Below are 25,850 nucleotides of genomic sequence, written 5' to 3' on the forward strand. Positions count from 1 at the left end.
GTCTTGAATTCTTCAGTTGCTGGTCTTCGGGTCTTCAAAACTTAGAAATGATCTTGTCTATGTAGAATAGAAATTTGGTGCTTCAAGTCGTGTTATTTAGTCGCTTTCCTAAAGACAAGATTTGCACCAACCAAAAGGTGTGCAGAAAGTTATAGCAAATTTGCCTCCAGGATACGATGAAGCCTAATCTAAAGATCAAGTTTACCGGTGTTTGCACTGATGAAAGTAGAACAGAATACTCTTGATATAATCAAAAAAATCAAGACACTAATAATCAAGTTTGTAGAATTTGATTACTAGTAAGAAAAGTAGAAATTTGCTTAAGAAATTCTTGATTCAAAACTCTAAATCAAGAGGGAGAAAGAGAGAGAGAGAGAGAATTACAGGAATGCTTTCTAGATTTTTGGATGGATTGAAATGGTTGATTTCGCAGTCTATTTATAGGCCATGATGCATCTGATCAAATGGTCATGTCCCTTGATTGCATCTGATCAGATCTGGTCGTTGGATTGACAATTTATGGTGTAGATCATTCTCACACTGAATAGATGCCTTGACTGATCGTACCTGATCATGATTAGGTGCCATCTCATCTGTACGATTGTGCACATCTCTAATCAACGGCTATGATCAAACCGCTCTAGATCGGACATACAACCGTTCGATTAGTTGATTGACTCATTACCAACGGATGCCACATCACTATCATGCGATGCTAACTGTATTCCACGTCATTCATGCCACGTCATTGCTCTAACTTGTCCAATGCAAAAAACATCCGTGTTAAGTGCACCATCAAACACCACACAACACACGCCACACGTGCATGTGCGGATAGTGCAAAGTACCATTGTTGTAGTGTGAGTGCATGCACACTATCATCCATCTCATAATTCCATATTTAATGGAATATTCCATGTAGTATTTTATTAAGTGTTTCATGTTTTTCTCTTTTTCCTATGTGGGACAAAGTCTCCAAACTTATTTCAAGATTTTCAAAAAAAAAATAATGAAAGTTTTGAAAACACCCAAAAACTAAATAATAAATTTTGAAAACTTCATTTTAAAAATTCCCCAACAGTACACACCCCAATATAAGGTATTGTTTAAGATAATTTAAATAAATATATATATTTTAAATTTTTATAAAAAGATATATAAAAAATAGGGAAATAATTAAACAAAAAATAAAAAGATAAAAAAAAATATACTTTTAAGGGTGGTTTGGAATGATTTAAATAAGTGCGACTTTTTATGAAATATGAGTTTTGTATAAGTTAAGTTTAAAGTGATATGATAGAGAGGTGATATGATTTAAATAAGATGATCTAACTTAAATAAAATAGTGACTTTTTAAATTTTTTTTTTCTTAATTATGACAAACAAAGTCTTATAACTCACCTCGACGACTCTTTGAAAAAATAAAATAAAATAAAAAGAAAAACTCAGTACACATCATTTTTTAATTTTTTTTTTCATTACATTAATGTCCCTCTGTAAAATTATTATTTTGGACAAAATTCCAATTAAGACACGAGTCACCGTTGTTGCTCCTTCTCCGGCTGCTCCCCAACTCCGGTCGTCATCCACCACGACCCTCCTCGCCACCGTCGCCGCCGCAGCCACCACCACCACCACCACCTCCTCACCCCTCACCCACCCTCCCCTACCTCTGCAACAACCACCGTCCCTTCCCCTTTCCAGCCCAATCACAACGCCGTCATCGCGCGACGCAAGAGTGAAGATTGTGACACAATCGCGATTGCGAGCGAGCGAGAGAGAAGAAGAAGAAGAAGAAGGAGGCTGGGAAGGGGTGGCAGCCGCCGGTGGTGGTAGTTAGGGTTATGGTTGGAGATTTGGGAAGATGAGGGTATTTTGGGTATTTTGAACAATTGTTGGTGTGTCCTGAGCTCCCCTATTCGATTCCTCCGTGGCTGTTGCCGTACCGGTTGCACACGAACCGAATCTCTGTAGCGGTTACGAATTTTGAAATGGTGGAGACTGCATTTAGTGTTGTCAACCTTGCTTAGATAAAGAGAGCCCAGCCAGAGACACCCCAACAACAGAGAGCATTCACTTCACTTCCATTTTGCAAATACCATTTAATGGCCCTCTCTCCTCTCCTTAAATGCCCTCTCTCTGTTTTTACCCATAAAATTCACTCTTCTCTGGGTCTCTCATCTCTGGTCTCTCTCCACAAGATCTCTGCAACTTATAGAGTTCGAGATAACCAGCCATGGCCAATCCTACAGAATGGAACAATCGAGCCATGTGGGTTTCACCAATTTTGCTCTTTTTGTTGATTTTTTTTCCCCCCTTTCTCTATATCTCTGTTTTTTTATTGTTAAATTTGGGTTCGTTTTTTTTTTTTGCAGGTTTGAGCGGTATCTATTTGATTATTTACAGAAAAGAGGCTTGCATGAAACTGCAGAGCTCTTCTGGCATGAGGCTAATCTCTCCTTCGATCCTTCATCTCGTCCAGGTAATCTTTACAAATACTCATTTCCTAAAATTAAAAAAAAATTAAAAAAAAATCTTTTTTTTAGTGGACTTGAGATTTCATGAATCATGATCAATCAAAATTTGGGGTGGTTCTGATTTCTTTTGATTTAGTTTAAGGGTTTATCACATTGATTGCTCTGCTTGTAACCTAAAAATTGTCATGCAGGAGTGGTGAGTATAGATATGAGTTTGGGGTGCATCTTTAATATTTAATTTAAGCAAATTACACATAGTCCCTATAGTTTACCTTGTGTCAATTTGGTTTTTGAAATTCTGGTTGCATCACTTTTATCCTCCAGTCCAATTGATAACAGTCTTTTAGAAATTAAATTGGACCGAAATTAAAGGGCAAAGTAGTCCGTGCACTCTCCAAAGAGATTGAGGGGTTGGCATCCAATTTGAAATGGTCAATTCCCTTTTAAATAGATTATTTTGCCATTGATTTCTGTCCAATTTCTTAATAATTGACATTAAGGGATAAAATTGATGCTATTAGAACTAAAGAGATCAAATTGACACAGGACAGATTGTAGGGACTCTGGGTATAATTTTCCCTTAATTTAATTCGTGGCGTTCTCAGTTTTTAATCAACATGCAAGGATTTATATATTTATTTATGTCCGTTTGTATGTATGCCTAACACCTGAATTTATTTTTTTTTTGTATTTTTATCTAATCATGATTAGTGGAAGACTGGATCATAAGTAGTGTAAATTAAGAAAAATCAGAAGTTGATATCAAACGAGATATAAAGAGAATTGATATTTTTGATTAAATCAACGAGCTAGATCTTTTATTCCTTAATTTTTTTTATTGTGGATTTTATTACATGTTGATTGGTCTAAAGGATTGTGGCTTTTACTAAGAGGTTTCATTTATTTTCTTTCCCCCTAATTTTTCCAGCACTTGATGTTCCTGATGGTTTTCTACATGAATGGTGGTTGACATTTTATGACATGTTTAAAGCATCGCAAGCAAAGAATCCAGTCAATAAAGAGGGTTCCTCATATGCGGTGATTTCTAAATCAGTTTCTTTGTTACTGTTGGCCATTATAAATGCTTATTGATGTTGTTTTCTCAATCACACTAATCCCGTTATTATGCTCTATTTTTAGGTTGAAAAAGTGACTTACGTGGGGCAACAAGGTGATCCTTCTCCATTGAGAGAGCAAGAGGTGGACAAGCAACCGATCAGGGAGCTGACTGCTAGTAGTGATTTTGGTACAATGCCTAAAAAATTCTTAAAAATTTTATTACGGCAGTTTGAGATGTGGTCATAAATTTGGTAGTATTTTTAACTGTTGACTCATTGCTTGCTTGGTCAATCTTTCTAAACCGCATTAGTGATGATGATAACTTGGATGAATGAGTTATGGATTGTCAGGTGGCTGATAAATTCATTTAAATATTAGCAGCCAATTGTTTCCACCAAGCCTGTAGTGTGTATGTCTTACTTATAGAATGTATACACGTTTATGTATTTAACTCAATATGATAGCTGATAATTTTTCCGTGGTTCGAATGGGACAATATCAATGGATAAGTGAGGAATTTTCCAGTTCTCAACAATCAATGTGGAATATGGGATGTTGTCCAGACCATAGACAAATCTTTATTGCAAAATTCTAATGCTTGAATTGTCAACTCAACCTTAGCTAACATTGTAGTGGTTGGTGATTCTCATGCAATTTTGGACCTTAAAGCAAGAATAATATATTTAACTAATTGCACAAAGCCAGGTAGAATTTTTTGATGTGCCACGAGTAAAAATACAAAGGATTCTATGTAATTGAGGCTTTGGTTCCTACTTTGCTTGTGATACTAATGTATTGCCCCTCATTTTCTTATCTAAAGAAGAAAAGAGCCCTGAAGCAAAAAAAAGTTGATATTTACAAATTGTGTACTATTGGTCAACATAGTAGTAGCTTTTAGTGGTGATTTTTTCTTTACGTATGTGATACGAATGTAAATGGAGTGTGGATGAGCTTACAAGTGCTGCTAACGAGAGTCAATGATGAGCTGGAAGGATAACAACCAATGTGCTTAAAGTGGTTGTAGTAGTTAAATCAGTGGATAGATTAGTGGTTGTGATATGTAAAGTAGATCTGTAACGTCTATGAATAAGATAGGAGAAGAAGGGAAGGGAGGTTGTGTAGTCAAATTACTCAATTCTTTCATTTGAGATAATTAAAGAAACATGAAGCTCTGTTTTATCTTAGTTGAACTTCAGATGGAATCTATGCTTCTTAATAGATAAATCATCTACCTTCTAGTTGCATTTCATTATTATAATGATGCCACAAAAGTAAAACAATGTGTAATTGTATTATTGCTTTCTTTTTATACATCTATTTTTTTTTTATTTTTTTGGCTTTTTTTGTATAAGTTACCATTCTAGTGTTTGTCTTTGCAGGGTTGTCTACAGGGGGAAACCTAATGCCGTTCATGGGATGCCATTCAATGGTAAGCAAAAACTGTTATTCAAGTATATCTCTTTTCTTGGACTTGAATATGACGCTTTTAACCTAAATCCTAATATATCATGTTCTAGAAAACTGAGCAAAATTTTCAAGGTTTGGCATCATTTGAACCTCAACAAAAATCATCAACACTTTCAAAGGGATTCTATCATCCAAGCAACCTTGGTAATATATCTACTCAAGGAGTTGGTCCTTCAATTTGTGCCACACTTAAAACAGAAAAGATTGCACCTAATGAGGTATTATCATAATTGCTTTGTGTTGCAAGATATTGGTTGTTCTACTTATCTTATTTCCTTATTTAAAGAATGATGAAATGGATTTTCATGGCAATAAATTTTTTTGGGAATTCTGAAAGAGCATTCTCTTAGCATTATAAGATATTCTTGATTTTTAAAAGAGACCTTTACGTGCCTTTATCAAATAACATGCCTACTTGTCAATCAAGCAGATGACCATGAGAAATTTCCTTTTCTTGTTTAGGAGTCTTGAATACTATCCTATTCCTCCAAATCTCCTTGAATTATTCATATTCTATTGGTTTCCATTTTCTTTTGGTTTCTGTTGGTTTCATCTTGGTGGCTTTGAATAAAAGCAACAGTGGAGTTTGCACAAGTGGTAAAGGTGCATATGTGGTGACAATAACATGTTCCCATGTTGTGTAATTCCTTTTGATCAGAGTGGAAGAAAAAGAAAGCATTCCACATGCTCTGAAGATGGAAGTAATGGTGTGCCAGGAGGTGCTGATTATCGTTCAGAAACCTCGTCACCAATTTGCAAGTCCTTCAATGGTACTCTCAAATTATCTTCTTTTCATGTTGATGGCAATAAAGATGAGGGAAAGACTTCTTCTAGCAATTCGCGAACAAATCATACAACCACCGACACCAATAGTTCAATTGGTAAATTTTCTGAACACTTTTGATGCAATACTTCATTTCATACTTTAAAAAAGATAGTGCCTGGACTTCAAACACTTATGATACTACAGTAAACATTGTTCATTACATTTGTGTTTCTTGCACCACGTTTCATTAAAAAAATTCTTAGCATCGAAGTTCACTAAATTTCTTTCCTTTTTTTTCTCTTCAAAATATTTTTCTTCTTTTCTATAATATGTATTTTTTCATTGGTTTCCCTATATCATGGGAAGTAAATTTTAATCTGAACATAATATGCATAACTCAAATAGCTTCAATATATATTTGCTTTTTTCTTTTTATTGGCTAATGGCCATGCTATTTTGGGGGTTCATTGATTTCATGTAATTTTCGGATGCTTTCGACTTTGATTCTTATGCTTTGTGACCAAAGAATGTACCTAAAAGCTCTGTGTGTGTGTGTGTGTGTGTGTGTGTTTTACAAAATATAAAGTAATCTTCTCCTAGGATGCAATTGTTAGTTTGAGTATAATACTTTTATTTCTCTATATATCATTAGAAACATCTTATTCCTTGAAAAAAATAACATATGCCTTACATTGAGTAATGAGTTGTATTATGCAATATCCATTTATGTAAGAAGTAAAACACATTCCTTTTACATTTGTCGTTGAACATGAAGTAATGAAACGTATATATATATATATATATATATATATATATATTTTAAATTGACATCTCAATGAGGAGTAGTGATCGAAATGTGCACAAAAAATCTAACGTTTTCAAATCTCATATCTAAAATTATATGGTTTCCTATCTTTGTAGATGTACATATGTTTTGTAACCACTAGTATGTTATATTTAATGCGTTGGTATCTCTTTAGATTTTAGTTTTCAAGTTTTAATCTATTGTTTTGAATAGAAAAATCCTCCATGTGCCTTTAGGTATCTAAGAAAAGTGAGTCTTAACATATGTTTTTTTCTTGTATTTTTATATATTTGTGGTAGGAAAAGTTCAAACTATTAAAAATACATATTCATCTTACTTTTATGTAAACATAATTTATCATAAGCTTTAATAACTACACTATGATAATCAATTCGCCTAAAGAGTTTCGTAAAATTTACGAGATTAATCATAACCTAATCTTTTGCAAATAACATTTCTTAGAACTTGTGATATTTTATTTATGTCTTCGATAATTAACCTTATTGTATTTGGGATGAATTTATGTTGCCATTTGAAATATATGTTTCTTTTAGGTTTTCTATTTAGAAAACCTACTTTTAGACTTATACAAACTTCTAATTCTTTGTTGAGGTCTAATCGTGAAAATGTTTGCTCGCAGACCAACCATTTGTGGAATCCTATAGCGAACAATAGAATAGTTTTGTTCGCAGGACAAGATTATTCACCTTTGAAAAATCCCTCCTATAGGGAAAGATTTTCGTCAGCCAGTCAAGACATGAATCCATGGAAATGATATATTTCGTTTGTGTTGTGTATGGACAAGCAGTTCATTAGTCTTTGATAAACAATGCTCTTCTGTTTCTGTCGCACAGAGTGGGGTGTGGTGAGTCCTTTTGTTAAGTTATGTATGTCGTGTTGAATGGTTTTTTGGTTAAGACCTAATAATTGTAATGAATAGTAAACATAACTTTTGAAAACCGTAAAGACAAGAAGTGAATTTATCTAAAACAAGGATTAAGTGGTCAAGGGGCCTATTGAAATGGTATATAGAAGTTGCAGTTGGCACTGGCAGGGATGGACCTACACACAGACCATGGGGGCCATGGCCCCTCTGCTCAGTCCAAAGACCTGTTCAATTTTCTAGTCTCTCTTTAGATATCATATATTATTGTTTATCATTTCTCATACTTCTCTCTTTATTTATAATTTCTATATCATATATGGTTACTTTTCACTTCTCATACCGTCAAGCGTAGTATGATATTCAATTTAAAATCTTAGCGTTGTGTCTCAGATAATGTTACAGTGATGGTTATTGTCAATTGTTATCTCTTATTTAAAATTAGTATTACTATTGAACATGTTATAAGCTAAAAGCAGCAACACTCCAAGGTGGGTGCCGTGTACATGTCTTACACAACGAGGACACACGTGTCCACAGTTTTTTTTAATTATTTTTTTAAAGGACACGTTAGGGATACTTCATGGACGCACGTGTCCTATGTTTGAACATGCCTCAAGACCCCTTTTTTTTTTTGTTTTGTTTTAATAATGATGGAAGCTTATTTTGGAGTAAATAAAATATATGGGAATAAAGAGGGAAAAAGTAGGGGGGGGGGGGGGAATATACCCACATATATATTGATGATATCTATGTATCCTAAATTTATGGCAAATTACATTGATAGTCCCTATACTTTGGTTATTGTGCCATTTTGGTCTCTGTAATTTCAATTGGCTCGATTTTAATCTTGAATTTGTGACTTTGTCTCAATTTGGTCCAATTGATTACTATTGTTAGCATTTTTTTTTTTAATTGAAAATGCGCACTGGCAACATGTGTCATGCTTTTGGGGGAAAAATTATAAATTTGATAGACTCAATGAGTTAACATCAACCCACTTAGTGATCATTTTTATCAAAACCCCTAACAATGTTATCAATTGGATCAAATTGATACAAAATCTAAAATTAAGGGTTAAAATTGAGCCAATTGAAATTGTGGGGACCAAAATGAAACGGAGCAAAATGTAAGGACTACCGGAGTAGTTTGCCCCCTAAATTTATATTCATATTCGTATCCATAGTAAATAATGATATATAAAAACGTATTTTTTTCCCATGTTACTGCCTTTATCCTAATTTTCTGAAAATTGCTGTGTTCATGTGTCCATACTCATGTTTGTGTTTGTGTCTATGTCCATGCTTTTTAGGTTGTATGTGTGACTATATTATTTTTTTTTTAGTTGTATAGTGCTCAAGTGGAAAAGCATCATACAGTTGATAGATTTTTCAAAAGAAGAAAAAAATGTTAGTAAATGAAATCTTGATATTAAAGTTTTGGCCCATCCGAAGAAGAAATCTTGGTTCCATCCCTGGCCATTGGTTAGCGACGACTTTAATTGGGATAATATATCCATAACTAGCCAAACCAATTGATGTTGAAGAATCAGTGGATGAGAGCGGGTTAGAAGCCACTCCAGATCGATGCCTGCTAGTTTTATTTGGAGTGCATTATTGTGCAATAATAGACTATACATCTAGGGTAAGCATTATTTTCAACATGAACACAATTTAGGCAAAACTTCGAATATTGAATCACTTCAAAATAACGAAGTCTGGGTCAACCCGTTAGCTGATGGTGACAAGCTTCATAGTCAAAAGCCGATAACTTGGATTGCCAACTAACACCTTTAGTGACATATCAATCATTTAGGTAGGGTTTGGTGGCAACTAGAACGTTTGCCTAAAATCATCCACACTAGACAAGTGTAGAAATAGCTCACTGATCATTTGGTTTTTAGCGAAAGATGAATGAGGCAAATAGAAACAAGAAATATAGTAGACTCTTGCAATAATGAAGCCTAAGCAACTTAGAATAATGTGGAAAGACTTTCTTGGCGACTAACACAAATTATTATTAGGAACAAAGGTTAAGGCCTCGTTTGACATGTGTCTATTTTAGCGTAAAAGCCTAGAGGTTATTAAAAAAATCGAAAAGTCTATAACCTATACAAAAAAAGTCAAAGATTCCATTTTTTCTCTACTTTTTGCACATCTTTTCGTAAAAAATCAAAGAGTCATCCCAATATATTAGTTTTTTTTATCTCATATTTTAGCCAAAAAGTCAAAAAGTTACTAAAATAGCATGTTCCCAAACGAAGTATCTCCCTTAGAGCAAATGATATTACTTTTAGTGTGGCATTTCCCACATTTAGATGTTAACAAAATAGCACAAGTGTTCCTTTGCTTTGGAGAAGCTAAGAAAAGGTATTGTACGTAAACCCTAGAAAGGAAAGACAATTACCTTGTTATCTAAAAGACCCAGACTAGGACCAAAAATCTAAAATGGCAAAATTCTCTCTAAATCCAATTAGTAACAGGAATGTAGTCAATGCTAATTTGTATATTACACATTGTTACATCATCTTAGCATTGGTCAAGTACATCAATACTTGCGATCAGCTGTGGAAAAAATGTGATTGAAACCCATGTTTGAAACCTAACGTTATTATCCCACCTTTTTCTCTGATAAGTTAGTAATCCATATTGCTTGAACCATAAAGAATAAAGCAATTATTTGCTTTGACTGGAAAGGAAATTGAGTTTAATCTCTTTGCTCTTGCCTAAATTTGTCTTCTTATACTAGGTTGGCCAAATTTGCTTTTTATCTTAGATTCCTATATTCCTTTTAGGATTTAGAAATAGACATAATTGGATAATTCAACTCAAACCAACTAGATGACTGACTCAGGCCTGCCTTTATGATATGAAAGATCAACATCAACACTCCAAAACCCTATCTTTGTCATATATTCCATATATCACACTTGATAGATATCATATTTACTTCAATAATGTCCAAACTAGTAAGCTTATTAATTATTTTTTTTTTCCTTTTCTTTATTGGAGACATTTTTAGGCATGTCAAAACTTAGATTTTTCTCCACTATTTTTCTCCACACCTACCACCTCCACTATCACACACTCCACTACCATCTTCTCCTCTATATATAGGAGTTGTAATATACAGAATAAATCAATCTTGTAATACATCAATCAATATATCAATCATAATATATACACAATTTATGCTCTCTCTCTATCAGTTTATTTTTTCATGGTATCAGAGCTAGGTTAACAACCTAGTCATTCTGCTTCACCGGCGGGCGGCAGTCTCGCCTTGGCCGCCCGCCGGACCTCAACCTATTCTCTACACATACCTTAACTGACTGTAACATGGTCATATGACCAGACCTTCCCAGCAGGGACAGACTCATCCTACAAGACCATGATGGTCAAACTCTGTTATGCACCCATCAACCAAGTAGACCGTGCTTGGAGGAAGACAGTGGACAACCTTATGAAGGACAAGACCTGCCAGTTCAAGGTGGTTATTCAACCAAATGACGTTGAAGTGGGTGGTACTGGTGTACACCGCCTGGATCATCATCATCGGCTCTCTCGCATGGGCTCTCTCTCGGAGAATGATTTTTTCATCCTCTCCACCATTTGCTACCACTTCCGATTTCAAAGGCAAATCGTGGGTCGAACCTTACTTCAACGCGAAACCCTCGACCCAGTCTTCAAACAAAATCGACCCAATTCAACTGCCTCGCTTCCCTCATCAACTGAGAGCCACCTCCTTCCCAACACCCTGCAAATCCACATTCACCCTCCACATTTCTCTCTCCTCCTAATCCATATCTACCCACTGTACACCCTCTCCCAGTCGGCCCAACATCTTTTCCGGCCACCCGACAGAGGCGAGGACTCCACGATCCTCCAAGCGCTGTTCAGCTTCGTCATGCTGGTCCTCTTCGTCGCCACAACCTGCGGCGTCGGAGGGACTTTCACCGCCATAGACAACCTGGGCCAGATCGGCACTTCTCTCGGATACCCAACTCGGAGCATCCGCATATTCATCTCTCTCGTCCGCATATGGAATTATCTCGGCCGAGTCGTAGCCGGTTTTGCTTCCGACATCGTCTTACCAACATACCCATTCCCTCGACCTCTTATGTTCACTCTCATCCTTCTCCTCTCTTGCGTCGGCCACCGTAATGACCAGAACTCGCCACTGGGGAGTGTGCTCGAGGGAGTGCCTCTGCTTTGTTGGCCATACTTTGTGGCTCCACAGATTAATAATAGATTTGTTGGGTTACCTTTCTTTTCTTTTACTCTCTCTCTCTTTGTTTATTAGAGTCTACACAAAACCTCTTTTATTTTGTCAGCCTCTCCTTTTCCACCCACGTTTTCCTTACTTTACACCCCACCCTCCTTTATTTGTCAGACTACACATCCCTCACACTATGCTATTGCCCAAACCCATCATTTCTTCCACTAGAGTCTATAGAATATATATATATATATATTTTTTTTATTCCAAAAAAAAAAAAAAAAAAAAAAAAAGGCGGACGAATGAAGAAGCGGAAGAATTGCACACCAACCTTATTTTATTAATGTCGGGGTTCACCCCGATCACCATTTTACACAAAAAAAAAAAAAAAAAAAACAAAAAAAAAAAAAAAAAAAAAAAACAAAACAAAACAAACCAACACCAACAGCTTTGTTTTCTTGTCTGCAGCCGGCCACCAATCGACCTCACTTCTTCGCCTATTCCGCCGGTCTCTTCTTTTTGCCTCCGTCCTGGGCAGTCCTTGACGGTGTTGCCTCAGTGCTTCCTTGTCCACCGAGCACGTTCACTCCCCCATACTCCTCCACTGCAGCATATGGCGGCCCTCCAAATCGGAACATCACGGTGGCCTTCCGCTTCAGCTCCTTGTTTTCTGCCCTAAGCACGCTTATCTCTGCTCGCGCATCCTTATACATGCGTTGGAGCAGAGCCAGCTGGGAGTTTAATTGCTGCACCTCATTTGTCCTACTCTGCAGCCGGTTCGACAGGTTTGTGACCGCCGTCATGCTTTCCACACATACCTTCAAAGTATACTGATTGGCCTCCACATCCGACAGCACTGCCATTCTTTGCTCCACAGACCGCATCGGAAAGTTCAACGGAGTATACCCAGCGGTGTTTGGTTGAGGTTCCAGTGCCACCGCACCAGTTCTCTCTCTCGTTGACTCGTTGAGGTCGGGAAAGAGGGTGAGCAGTCCACGGGAAGACGAGGACGAGGCCATTTTTCTGGGCAACAGAGTGTTACAGCGTATTACAGAGTTTCTCTCTCAGCACAACAGTGTTACAGCCTCTCTCTCTCAGCACAACGAAGAGTTTTACAGAGGATTTCGCAGTTTTTTTTGCTTCTGCCTCGGCCTCAGGCTCTGTCATGGTTAAATAGCCGAGGCAGCCACGCGCATCGCGCGCCTCTTGCCGCCCGACACACTGGCACGCCTTTTCATGGCACATCTTTTGATAAAATGGACACGCCTTTTGATGGCACACCTTTTGATGAATTGGGCACGCCTTTTGATGGCACGCCTTTTTGACAACTTTGGGCACACTTTTTGCGGGTGCAACTTTTACATGGGTCCGACAAGACTCTGTAAACTGTCCCGACATAGATTCCGGTTAGTTTCTACAAGGGTCCGACAAGACTCTGTAAACTGTCCCGACATTGATTCCGGTTAGTTTCTACAAGGGTCCAGCAAGACTCCGTAAACTGTCACAACATTGTCTTCTACAACGGTCCGACATGACCCCATAAACTGTCTTCTACAACGGTCCGACATGACCCCATAAACTGTCTTCTACAACGGTCCGACATGACCCCATAAACTGTCTTCTACAACGGTCCGACATGACCCCATAAACTGTCTTCTACATCGGTCTGACACCACCATACAGTGTCCTCTACAACGTTATGACACCCCATACAGTGTCTTCACCAACGGTCTGACACGACCATACAGTGTCTCCTATCTTTTTTTTTTTTATTTTTATGTATTTTCTTGTTTTGCTCCTCTCTCCAAACTCAAGTTGGTTAGTTTCTATCCTCCTTGAGTTTGCGGGGGGCTGTTAGAATTTACCACTCACCTACTACCTCCACTATCTTTCTCCACACCTACCACCTCCACTATACCACTCACCTACTACCTCCACTATTTTTCTCCACACCTACCACCTCCACTATCACACACTCCACTACCATCTTCTCCTCTATATATAGGAGTTGTAATATACAGAATAAATCAATCTTGTAATACATCAATCAATATATCAATCATAATATATACACAATTTATGCTCTCTCTCTATCAGTTTATTTTTTCAGATTGCATTTGTATGTGTGTGCGTGCGCGCGCTTCTTTTTCAAGATAGGTACTTCCTTGTACTTAAACATCTCACATTGGACTATATTTAACCTCGGCAACTGCATAAGCTTTAATCATTGTTGAAATGAATCCTTAAGTTTGGTTTTTTATCAGATTTCTTCTCCTCCCCAAATCATCATCTTCTTTATTATTTGTTTTATGTTTTAAAGTGTGATGTGCCCTTCTACTAGTTAGCAATCAATTTCCATAGGGAAAGTAGTGCTTGTGCTGAACTCTCTTTTAAAATACCTATATATTTGGCATACCATGACATGCACCACAATTATCAGGGAAAAAAAATTTACTTTCGAAAATATGGTTCATAGAAAATGAATATAGGTTTTGAAATTCAAAATGGACACAAGTTGGATACACACGAACGTAAAAACATATACTCACTTCCCATTTTGTTCGTCCTTATAGTGTGTCTTAACTCTTGAATGACCTTAAAAAAAGGGGAAAAGACATGGAAATAAGTCAATCTTACAAGATAGAAAGAAGTTTTTCTTGAACCTTGCTATAAGTAGAATTACTATAGAACTAAGTTTTTTTAATATAATATATGTACTTCTAGATATGTTGAATGATATTAAGGGTTCGTTTGTTGTTTCTTTTCTCCTTCTTTTAGATTAATAATGTTTTAATAAATATCTTAAATGTTTCATTGAAATTTCAAAATGTAGGAACAATGGACTCTTGTATCTATTTGTTAGTTCCTAAGAATACACTGGTTTGTATTCGATTTTTTCATTTATTACTACTCATCTATCTTTGTTGCTTCATTAGTTACCGTAATTATTACATTAAGGCTTATCTTTGACAGAATTGGATAAGTTTAGGCATTTATTATTAATAGGAGAATTAAGTAACTCTTGCTTATTACCATTGTTCATATGAGAAATTTGTTTAAAGACACTTGACTGTTTTTTAATTCAAGAACGTGTTTAGAAGTGTACAAGATCTGTTGGCATATGACTACAGAATCTAAATCCTTTTTTGTTTTTTTCTTGTCCGTATGATATATGAGTTATTTTGAATTTGTAGATAGTTGCTAACTACTCCAATGACTTTTCCCATATAAAGGTACCACATGGATGAAAGGAAGGCCTAAATGAAGACATGACTGCCTATGCTGTAATCTCTTAATGCAAAAGACACTGAGTTTAACAACCAAGGACTTGCAAATTGATGATGAGGCTTTTGAGGGAAATCTAGTGCTTCCTGGAATACTCCTGCTTCCATCTTCAGAATCTGGTAGATTATTGCTCTGTCTGTTGTTCTTGATCACTTGTGATTAACTCTTCTAGTACTGCATAATCACCCACAATGAATCTGTACATGCTCCTCATTATGTGCAATATTTGTTATTTTCAGTTTTGCGTAAACTGAAGAGTTTATTTCCTTGAGCAATTATATCACCAGTGTTGCTTGGAGGACAGAGAGTTTTTGATGTGAGCATAAGTGGTACTTGTTGATGAAGCTAATGTCAACTTTGAGGGAATTTGCTTCAACTCCAATTCAAGGGCACATCATTGATGGTGCTGCATTTGCACAATGTGGACAACTGGAAGTCTAGTGCCTAATCTTTTGCTTGTTCACCTCTTGCGGTCTTAAACAGAGGAGAATCATCTTGTTGCTCTATGTTGATCACTTGTTTACCCACAACGGAAGAAACATCATTATGCTGGGGATTCGTCAACTGTGCTACAATGAGCATGTCCTAAATAACCATTAATGTCTGTTGCAAAATCCATCCAATACAACTGTTGTTGGAGGAGCCATAGGTTCAATTGTGAGATTTTACTCCCTCCTCTCTTCTTCTACAATAATGATAGAGAAATGTTTGAACATTGCTCGATTGCTCCCATCTAGTAGGATAATTTATGACTGCCATTATACTTCTTACTTTGTGATCTCCAATAATGAAACAGTGATTGAAGAAAGAGGAGTAAGCAGTTGCAAGATTAAATGGAAGGCTTGTGCATGCCAGGCACCTCAGGTGATGTCTTTCTTACGTAGTATGACTATATTTTTCACTACCCTCAGATCATATCCTTAATGTTTTGAGCTACATTAAGGTGGCACTCATGCTGTGAGACGTGGTTGTAACGTTGTTGCTGATATTGGTGTAACTGTCCCGATTGGTGTGTGGTTTAGTCTATTCATAGTTTGCCATGCCATTGTACAATTAATGATTTCAAGAGTTTCAGAGGTTTGTGTGCTTGTGTGAGTTCTTATGGTATTTGATATTGATTTTATTAAGTAATTACTTGTCAATTTTGCACCTTTTGCTTCATTTATTATTGTTGTTGTTATTATTTTCTTTTGCTGCATGTAGTTGGCAAACATAGCACTACCTCTTAAGCAAGGACTTCATTCCATAGTCTCTCTCTTTGTTTTGATCTCAGTTTAGTGAGAGGAAATTCTGTTACAATGACTTCAAACTAACAGAATACATCAACAATTCGAATTGCAACCGACACCAAAGGCAAAATATTTCTGCAACACAGAACTCATAAATATTTACGTTTACAAAATTTGGTTCATCGGATACAATTGTATTATGTAGGGCCCTAAAGGACCTATTTAACTCGTGAATCAAATTCAAGCTAACTGCCTCTGCCTGACTGCTTTTCTTTCAGGTAACTGCAGTAATTCATAAACAAGATGAGTAGATCCAATTGATAAGCTATACCTGCAAAATCAGATTACTTGCAATTCCAAAACAAGGTGAGTAGTGGATTTTCTCGTGATCCCAGTGCAAAGTAAATTGGTGCCCCCACTTTTAAATTCACCTACTAATTTTTATTTTTATTTTTATTTTTATTATGTAAGGAAAATGTTTTGCACACACTTTCAATGAGGGAGGTGAAGTTCCCTAATAATTTCAAAATTGTTACATCTACATCATTTGGTCGTGCATGTTATGAGTTTGAGAGCAAAGGTGCTCAACTAGTAGCCATCCCCTGAATGCAAACTGGGGGCACAAATGCATATGGTTCATAAGTTTGTGTCAGATGCATATGTAAGCTTTTTTGGAATGCTGGCTCATAAGTTTGGGGCTGTTTGGTGCAGCTTCCAGAGACAGCTTAGACCTTTTTTTATTTTATTTTGGGAGTCTATGAGTATTTCTTGCGATTTCTACTTATAGGAATAGCTTAAATAAACTAGGAAACAAATTGATTATCTGAAAGCTGATGAAAGGTTGCTTTTAACTTCATGTTTTTGATTATCAACTTTCGACTTTAAAAAATTGCACCAAACAGACCATTTGTCTCAGCTACATATGTAAAGTTTTTTTGGAATGCATATGCTTCATAAGTTGTCTCAGCTGCATAAGTAAGGTTTCTTGGAAACTTGTTTTCCATTTGAGGCATCATATCTACTTGTGTGTCAGCTACCTTATGGAACACCATTTAATGATAGTTTTATCAATCTCTAAACTAGGTTCATTCCTAAACTAGAAAAGTGAACACTAAATAGAAAAAAAATTGGAGCCAGAAGTTTCATTTAAATGAACAAAAACATCTTAAAACACAACCATACACCATGGGAAAAACACAGATCCCACATAAAGCCCACAGAAAGGGCATAGAAAATGAACAATACATCAGCTAGTTTTTAGATAACAGCATATCCACCCTCATGCATCAATTGTCACTCCTTTTTGGCTTGTCAGAGACGAAAGCCACCTGAAACAAAAGCATAAGATGTACTGAGTCAGTCAGACCTGTTTGGAACTCTTTGCTTGAAAGGATTAAAGGTTAAGTGCCTAATAAATTGAGTGTTTCTGGTTTTACCGTATCATTTGCAGCTGGAATCCAGTCATTAGTTGCTGGGTTTGCCTTGCAAGAGGCATGACAATCGGTAGCAGTATCAGATGCTAGGTTGAAGTTCATGCCATTTGCATTCTCCACTGTTATGAACCCTGTGCCCGTCTGTAATAGAACTCAAATGTTAATCAATCATAGCATGAAAAGAAAATTTGAATTTAATTATTTATTTACTTTAAACATGTAGCAGTAATTTTCTATTTGTATCTGATGAGTATACATTTGGGTCTGGTGTTGGTGTGAGTTGGGGGTGTTAGATATGCATAACTATCAACAAAATGTTATCACTATTGAGTAATCAAACCAAAAACTGACTGAATTTTTCACTAACAGGTATTAGCCCTGATAGCATCAAGCAGAGCAGAGGTCAGCAGTCGGACTCTACCATCGACATGCCTCTCAGGGCATGATGATCCATGGAAGTCATAGTAGGAAGTATCATTTTAACATATTCCTTTTCCTTTTCTCCATAATTCCAAGATCAATTTTAATGTGTCTAGGTTGAATTACACCAAGTAACTAGTAAATCTTTGTAAAGGAAAGTTTCTGGAGTGGGAAATTACAGTGTGGTGTTGTTTGTCAATGCCATTGAGATCTCTGTAGTATTCTGTTTCCACAAATTCTTCCCTCACTTGGCTTCCATTGTAAACCAGTTTCTGCAACAGAGAGACAAGGGGAAGGGATACAGAAGAAATTAGACAAAGATTATATGCAGTTGAGTCATTATTTTACAATGAAATAACTAATTATTGTTTATTTCTACACTTGATGTGAGGTAAAATGGCTAGGATTCTCTATACTAAAAAATTCCTAGACGAGATCATATGTCCCCATATCTCCATATTCCCTGTCCCAATGCACGGCCAACTATTGAATCACACCTTCAAACTCACACATATTTGAAATTAGAGGACAGAACGATTTGATGACAGTCCCCATCCCCCATAACCCGATGCGCGACCATAGAATGCAGTGCTAAAGTCATCATTTGACCCGAATGCCCCATACCTAATGGCCTTGGCAGCGGCAATAATCGCAAAACCGTGCTAAGGTCATCATTTGACCCGAATGCCCTAGGCCCAATGTCCTTGGCAGCGACAATAATCGCAAAACGTAGGAATCTCTCCAATTTGTTTTGAACATTGGATAATGATACAATTGAGAATGCAAAAAATGCTATATAGATGACTTTCAAAATTGGAAAACGGTGAATTCTACACACATTATTATGCTTATTGCATATATCTGCTGCATAAATCGTGAAGGTAAAAAAAAAAAAGAAGAGATACCTGAGAATCATGATGTTGAAGCTGCTGAAACACAAGTTGTTCTGGAATGACACCGTTGTCGTGACAATTGGAAAGAATATCGACATACTGAGAAGAGTAGTCGCTGCGCTGAGGCTTAGCGTGACGTTTCGGCGCTAAGCCATCAAAGTACTCTCTAGTCTCTTCCTCCATCTTTGCCTCTTCTTCCTTAGACAAGTGAATATCACTGCGGTTTGGCCTCCCACAACACTCCATTTCTCTTTCTCTGCTCGTCTCTTCTCGTCTTTTCTTTGCTTGATTATCCCTTTTTGTTGCTATCAATTGCAAATGAGAATTGAAAACTAAGGGCTATATAATACAAAGGAGTAGATATTTTGGATTGGACTTTTTCCAGGTGGAAGAAAAATATCTGCACATCCTTATCCTCAATTGAGAATGGTAGGTTGGGTGTCATAGTCTCATGAACCCTCTTTTTCTTTTTCTTTTTTGAGAACCATCATGGACTTTAAAAAGGGTGTTGGTAATTCCTTCATAAAATACATGTGGTTAGTTATACACGTCACATGTAGAGGTGGATATGAATCGACATCGATTGTTGTATAATATTATTCGGCTTGTTTGGTTGTGTTTTTTTAAAAGTATTTTAAAAAAAATTTTATTTTTTTATTTTTTGTATTTTTTGTTTTTATTAAATTTTTTTAATATTTTAAGTAATTTTTTTTACTTTTTAGACATACTTAACATAAATATACTTAAAAAGTAAAAAATTTGTGAATTTTTTTTTAAAATTCAATAAATACCAAAAATATAAAAAAAATACGAGAATTTATACGTTTTTTTTTATATTTTTACGTATTTATTAAAATTTTAAAATATTTTTTCACAAATTTTTTACTTTTTAGATACATCTAAGTAAGGTGGATCTAAAAAAGTAAAAAAATATTTAAAATTTTAAAAATATTCACTAAAAATAAAAAAATATGAAAATTAAAAAATTGAGTTTTCAAAAAATTTAATTCAAAAAATTCAAATCAAACACACTGATGGTAAATATTGATCCATATATATATATATATATATTAGTTTTCTACGCCTGCTATGCATAGGATTATGTTTGAAAATCAATTTTACATAAATATAGTATGAATACTTAAATATATTCACGCAAAAAATGTAAAACTGTTGTAGGTTTTCATACAGTAAAAGTATAGAAGTAAAAAAAAAAAATTATTTTGTGTGCAATATTTTACATAGAAGAAAAGTGAAGCTTCTAATTTCGAAATGAATTGACAAATATCCATAATTGAGAGGGGAGTATATTAAACACTCCCAAAAATATATTACTAGATCCCAAATATCATTTTGCGTGAACATTGGACTAATCAAATTGAGATTGTTCTCAGCGAGTAAAAATAAAGAATCAAAATAACACAAAATAATAAATAAATAAATAAACCCAAAAGAAGCGTTTTTTATGTCATATGTATTAAGAAAAATGATTTATACCTCCACTGGGGGTCGACCCCCAGTGAGGTAGAAGTCCATGATTGGGCGAAAAAAATATTTTTTTTTTTTTTTTTTTTTTTTTTTTTTTTTTTTTTCGGTTGGCAGCCAGTGGGGGCGCGCCACCTCACTGGGGGTGCGACCCCCACTGGGGTATAAGGCACGACTCTATGTATTAAACAATCTTACTCCCTCCGTCCCAAAATATTAGTCTCTTATTCCATTTTTCATTGTCCCAAAATATTAGTCCCTCTTCAAAAATCAAGTACAAAAATAATATAAATTTTCTATTTTACCATTCTTTTAAATTAATAAACAATATAAAAAGTACATTTATAACATTGATATTCCCAAAAAATATACTATCAAAAGGATAATTTTTGAAAATCAACTTTTTCAAATGCAATAATTGTACTACTAAAAAAAATTAAATTCCCTAAAAGGAACCATTATTTTGGGACGGAGGGAGTATGATTTTCAATCAACCCAAATAAAAATATATTATTAGATCTCAATATCAATATCAACATCAACATCAACATCAAGATCGTTCTGCGTGAACATTTGACTAATCAATTTAAGCTTGTTCTCAATAAACAAAAATAAAGAATCAAAATAATACGAAATAAAAAATAAAAACCCAAAAGAAGCAATTTTTATGTCATATCTATAAACAATCTAAGGCATTTTTTGGGAAGGATTAAAGTGGCTATTTTAATTATAAAAAATAAAATAGATTATTTTAATCATAAAAAATAAAATATCACATTTAATCTATAATCATTACACTATTTTCTTATAAAAAAAAGCTAAAAAAGTCAAAAATCTTTCCAAACTAAGTTTTTTAGTCCAAGCTAAAATAGCTTAAAAAATTAAAAAGTCAAAAAGCCAACCCACTTTCCAAATGGAGGCTTATGATTTTCAATTAATCCAAATTTGCAGGTTGCATATCATTTTCACTGAATTTTTCATCTATTATTGTGACTAAGAAATCAAAATTCTATAGAACTACAATATTCAAAACAGAAAACATGAGTGTAAAAAGTCATGAATGGCATGCCACAATGCCCAAATTCACAAAATCAATTGGCAACTATCTTTTTTTTTTTTTTTTTTTTTTGGTGCTTCTGAAATGCAATTGGCGACTACCAATTCATCACATCAGTCATCAATTTTTAGTTTAGAAATTTATAGATAGTATGTCAAATTTACTAAAAACCCAAACAAAGAAAAGGGTTGGATCTTGTGAAATGTTGGAGGAAAAAAAATAGTTCTAGACAAATAACAGAGAAATGGTACCAGTGGAGAAAAAAATATAGACAAAGCATTACCATAGGAGAGGAACATAGAGAATGAGAGAATTTTTAGGATCAGAAACATGTATACAAATATTGTACTTGTGAACATTGTTTTCAAACCAGGACAGGACCGGCTGGTCAGACTGGAAACCAGGCCTTGTTCTGGTCCAGTCAACTCCTCTAAACCCGAAGTGGGGCCGAAACAAGAAAATCCCGGTGATCCAGTGGTCGAACCGGTAAAACCGGTGACCTAGACCGGGTCGGAAGGGTCAGACCGGTTTTTTTTTTTTTTTTTCTTTCTTATATATATATATATATATATAAATATATTTCAAAATTTTAGCTAAAAATTCTTATTTCAAGAGTCTCCTCTCATAAGGAAGAGTCTCATTGAAAGTTTGAGAAGATTATGAAAGTCTAATCCTATTTATAGAAAAAGATTTTTCAAAAAGAACCTACAAAATTCTATGTGGGATTCAATCAAATTATTTGAAACATATTGATTGGAGAGATAGTTGAAAATTTCATTTCCCTCCAAAATTAAATCTAGCATTCAATCAATTTATTTGGAGGGAATGTTTAAAAAATTTAATTTCTTTAAAATAAGTGACTTTTTTTTTTATCAATTATGACTTTATTAAATATTATTAATAAATACTATGCAACAATTTTTATTTTTATTTGATTATTTATATATATTTTTATTTATTCATAATTTATAATTATACTTTTTAATTATATAATATTAATTATGACGTCACGGTTCGATCGCTTTGACTCGACAGTTGAATCGGTGACCCGTTCATCCAATTTTTTTTCCTATTCGCTCACCGATCCGATTTTGAAAACATGGAATTACTTGGAATAAGAGAAAACAAAAGGTAATAAAAGTAAGGGGAAATTACCCACAGGTCCCATGTGGAACATGTGGACACCATTTAATCCCATAACTTTTTGGGTACACCCAAAAGTCCTTTCCTCTCTCTCTCTGTTTTTTTGCTTCCCTTCATCTCTCGTTTTTTTTTTTTCTGCATTTTTCTCTCATCGTCTTTGTCATGGATGACGACCAGTGATCATGTCTTTCTCCATTGATCGAGGTTCATTGATAACTGCCAACCATCGAAATCAACTCGTGACTTCACTCTCACCGACGACGAAGATAATATATTTCCGACGAAGAAGATGATATATTTCCGACGAAGAAGATGAGTGGATCTACTTAGATCTGATGTAGATCTACTCAGATCTGAGTCAGATCTACATCAGATTTGGCTAGATCTAAACAAAAAATAGTTGCCGGAGTACAATCCTCTCTCTACATGCGCCTTTCTCCTTCGATCTCTTTTTTTTTTTTTCTCTGCTATACACTTCTGTTTTTCTGTTCTAATGGAGAAAATTTTCGAATTCTGAACAAGTAGTTTTCAAGTTTTAATTACAGGCGGTGAAAACTGTAAAATTTTGCAGTTTCAAATTTTTTTGGTGCTGGAATGAATCATGGTATAAAACTGTAAAATTTTACAGTTTCATAACATGTTTTTCAGTTTGATTAATAAGGATAAATGCTTAATAGATTTTTGTTTTGAAACTGTAACATTTTATAGTTTCAAAACTTACTTTTCAGTTTGATCACTATTTAGAGATTATTTGCTTGAACCTTACAAAAATTGAAAAATAACATATGTTTTCCCCATTGTTGTTATTTTTTGTCGTTTCATTTTTTTTCCTTTTAGTTTATCAATATTTAGCACATTTTGTTATGTTTTTTTTGCTATAATTTATCCATTTATTCTTTTTTTTTTCTGGCAATATTCTAGACATTCCGGTGAGTCTCCAGTGATGTTCTTAACGTCCAGTGAACGTTCTGAACATTCCGGCGACTTCCATTAACGTTCTTAACACTCCGGCGAACTTCCAGCGAAACTCCGGCGACTTCTCGGTGATACTCCGGCGACTTCCCGGCGATGTTGAACATTCCGACGAGTCTCCGGCGACCGTCAAAAGTCCTACGGTAGTAAGATGTGAACAGTGTCTGTAAATTAAAAAAAAAAAAAGAATTTTTTGGTAACAATTAAAAATGTATTGGACTAATTAGTATAAATATTTTATTTTGAGATTAACTGAATTTTGAAGTTGGTATATGAGACTTATCGGTAAGTTCCCTAAAAGTAAAGGTCTTTTAACATAATGGAAGAGGAAGCGGAAAAAACAAAAATAACATTATTCACTAATTTTTCAAAGACACTTGGCACCATATTAACTTGTTTAGGAAGTACATGTGGTAATTTTTTATGGCTTTTAACTAAAGGGCACAATTTTACCTATACTGGCTTGTTTTTGAAAGTTAAAAATTGATTTTTTTAGTCTTTTTTGAAAAAATATGTAAAAATATAAAGAGGTGATGTGAATCAAAAAAATAAAAAAAACTAAAAAAATCTATTTTTAACTGAACAAACCATTGTATATGATATATATATATATATATATGTAATAAATTTTTTTAATAATAGTTGAAGCAGCTGTATCAACAATAAAATGGCCTATAGATTGTGAATGGGATTATGAAATAATGAGTTTGACTTTTTTACGAAGCGAAAAAACTTAATGTGTTTGAAAATACATATATATTTTTTAAATTGTATGACAAAATGGGAAACTTTGATGTATGTGGCTTATTTCTTTTTTTATAATAATCTTTTAAGTTTTTGATTTTTCTAATAACTTTTTTAACTTTTCCTTTTCTTTTTTTACCGAACAATCAGAGTCTACTGGTAAGTCTCCGTTTGTGCCACTGGTCCATTCTTGCACTTAATTTTCCAGCACATGGTCCATGAATTATTGAATGGTGAAGAAAGATATTGCATCTCGGCAAACTCTACATTTGAAAAGAAAAAAAACATACTCAAAAAATTATTTAGTATTTATAAATTGTGTAAATTAAATTTATTATAATTGTGACTTGGTATATATTTTAAATCTACGCCATAAACTTATTTTATGAGGAGATTTCGAGGTATTATTTTTGTATTACATCTAGCTATAAGCAAATTAAAATGCCTAAAATTTAAGGGAAATATTTATAATAAAAACAACGAGTAGGGAAAATAATTAAAAATAAGTATAAAATTAAAAAGAAAAACAAAATTACAATAGCAATCAGAGGCTAAAAAAAAATTACTTACTTTTTACTCTTTGCCTCACAACTTTTTTCTCACCAACCTTGCAACTGCAAGTCCTATCATCACCCTCCCGCCAACCCTTTCCCCACCCTCCTGGCATATATAACAGTTCATTTACTTAGGTCAAGTTTGAAAATCCTAAATAAGTACATATTTTTTATCTTTTTTTTATCACATTGGCTTTGTTTGGTTTGTATTTTTCAAAAATATTTTAGAAAAATTCTCTACAAATAAGTTTTCAAAAGTAATCAAACCAAACAAATTTTCTCAAAAAAATTTCTCAAAACTTGTTTGGTCTACAAGTTTTTCAAACAAATCTCTCTCTCATACACATCAAATCAATCACTTTTTTCAAAACTCCCTCTCAAAATAATTTTTCAAACAATGGTGCTACAGACCCCCAGTAGGGGTCGCATCCCCAGTGAGGTGAGGTGGCGTGCCCCCACTAGTTGAAACTCAAAAAAATAAATAAATAAATAAAACAGTTTTTTTTTTGGCCCAATCACCGCCCGCCACCTCACTGGGGATCGACCCCCAGTGAGGGTCCGAAGCATTTTTGTTTTTCAAAACATCTTTTGAAAAAACCAAACCAAACAACTTTTCATACTTTTTATATCTAAAACTCATCTCCCAAACTCAAACCAAACATCATCTCTCTACTTTTCTGCACATCTTTTCATAAAAAGATAAAAAATACACTTATTTAGGTCATTCCAAACAACCTCTTAATAAAATTTTACAAATAATCTTTTTTTAATACATATTCTTGTCCAATAGAACTTTTAATAATGCACCTACTCTGCTAAAAACAAAATCATCACAACTCTTCAATGAAACTCCTAAAATAAGAGTTGGAGATTAGCTCAACAAAAAATCAGTTTGGTTTGAGTTTTTTAGATTAAATTTTTTGATTTTTGTATTTTTTTTTTGTTTTTAGTGAATATTTT

At 34.6% G+C, this 25,850-nt stretch overlaps 3 protein-coding genes across 20 annotated transcripts; 2 read left to right on the forward strand and 1 right to left on the reverse strand.

Moving 5' to 3' along the window:
* Positions 1 to 1,447: 1,447 nt before the first annotated feature.
* Positions 1,448 to 18,420, forward strand: LOC114297343 (transcriptional corepressor LEUNIG_HOMOLOG). Of its 18 annotated transcripts, none has more exons than XM_082906095.1 (14): positions 1,451 to 2,271; positions 2,376 to 2,482; positions 3,406 to 3,515; positions 3,618 to 3,723; positions 4,916 to 4,965; positions 5,054 to 5,221; positions 5,662 to 5,884; positions 7,215 to 7,439; positions 14,909 to 15,079; positions 15,200 to 15,617; positions 15,757 to 16,037; positions 16,164 to 16,313; positions 16,468 to 16,555; positions 17,992 to 18,420. In XM_082906095.1, the coding sequence occupies exons 1-8, from the start codon at positions 2,237 to 2,239 to the stop codon at positions 7,247 to 7,249; spliced, it is 834 nt and encodes a 277-aa protein (XP_082762221.1). In that variant the 5' UTR covers positions 1,451 to 2,236; the 3' UTR covers positions 7,250 to 7,439; positions 14,909 to 15,079; positions 15,200 to 15,617; positions 15,757 to 16,037; positions 16,164 to 16,313; positions 16,468 to 16,555; positions 17,992 to 18,420. The 18 variants fall into 18 exon arrangements, with proteins under 18 accessions (XP_082762230.1, XP_082762221.1, XP_082762222.1 ...); XM_082906096.1 differs by having other exon boundaries at positions 16,234 to 16,313; XM_082906097.1 differs by having other exon boundaries at positions 15,757 to 15,824.
* LOC145807608 (uncharacterized) lies at positions 10,603 to 12,110 on the forward strand. The gene has a single exon (XM_082906093.1). The coding sequence runs from the start codon at positions 10,848 to 10,850 to the stop codon at positions 11,757 to 11,759; it is 912 nt and encodes a 303-aa protein (XP_082762219.1). The 5' UTR covers positions 10,603 to 10,847; the 3' UTR covers positions 11,760 to 12,110.
* LOC114297344 (uncharacterized) lies at positions 17,308 to 19,474 on the reverse strand. Its single transcript, XM_028241759.2, has 4 exons — positions 18,948 to 19,474; positions 18,222 to 18,314; positions 17,626 to 17,763; positions 17,308 to 17,517 (listed from the first exon to the last, which is right to left on the reverse strand). Exons 1-4 carry the CDS (start codon positions 19,179 to 19,181, stop codon positions 17,476 to 17,478), a joined length of 507 nt encoding a protein of 168 aa, XP_028097560.2. The 5' UTR covers positions 19,182 to 19,474; the 3' UTR covers positions 17,308 to 17,475.
* Positions 19,475 to 25,850: the final 6,376 nt, after the last annotated feature.

Source organism: Camellia sinensis, chromosome 14 (assembly GCF_055761805.1).
Source record: "Camellia sinensis isolate YWXY chromosome 14, ASM5576180v1, whole genome shotgun sequence".
Taxonomy (NCBI): Eukaryota; Viridiplantae; Streptophyta; class Magnoliopsida; order Ericales; family Theaceae; genus Camellia; species Camellia sinensis.

Excerpts from the sequence above, each read along its gene's own strand:
- LOC114297343 (XM_028241758.2), top strand. The coding sequence starts at position 2,237 with ATGGCCAATCCTACAGAATGGAACAATCGAGCCAT. Across the intron at positions 3,516-3,617 it reads AAGAGGGTTCCTCATATGCG|GTTGAAAAAGTGACTTACGT; the intron begins GTGATTTCTAAA and ends CTCTATTTTTAG. Across the intron at positions 5,885-7,214 it reads CGACACCAATAGTTCAATTG|ACCAACCATTTGTGGAATCC; the intron begins GTAAATTTTCTG and ends GTTTGCTCGCAG.
- LOC145807608 (XM_082906093.1), top strand. The coding sequence starts at position 10,848 with ATGATGGTCAAACTCTGTTATGCACCCATCAACCAAGTAGACCGTGCT.
- LOC114297344 (XM_028241759.2), bottom strand. The coding sequence starts at position 19,181 with ATGGAGTGTTGTGGGAGGCCAAACCGCAGTGATATTCACTTGTCTAAG. Across the intron at positions 18,315-18,947 it reads TTCAACATCATGATTCTCAG|AAACTGGTTTACAATGGAAG; the intron begins GTATCTCTTCTT and ends TCTCTGTTGCAG. Across the intron at positions 17,764-18,221 it reads TTGACAAACAACACCACACT|ACGGGCACAGGGTTCATAAC; the intron begins GTAATTTCCCAC and ends GTTCTATTACAG.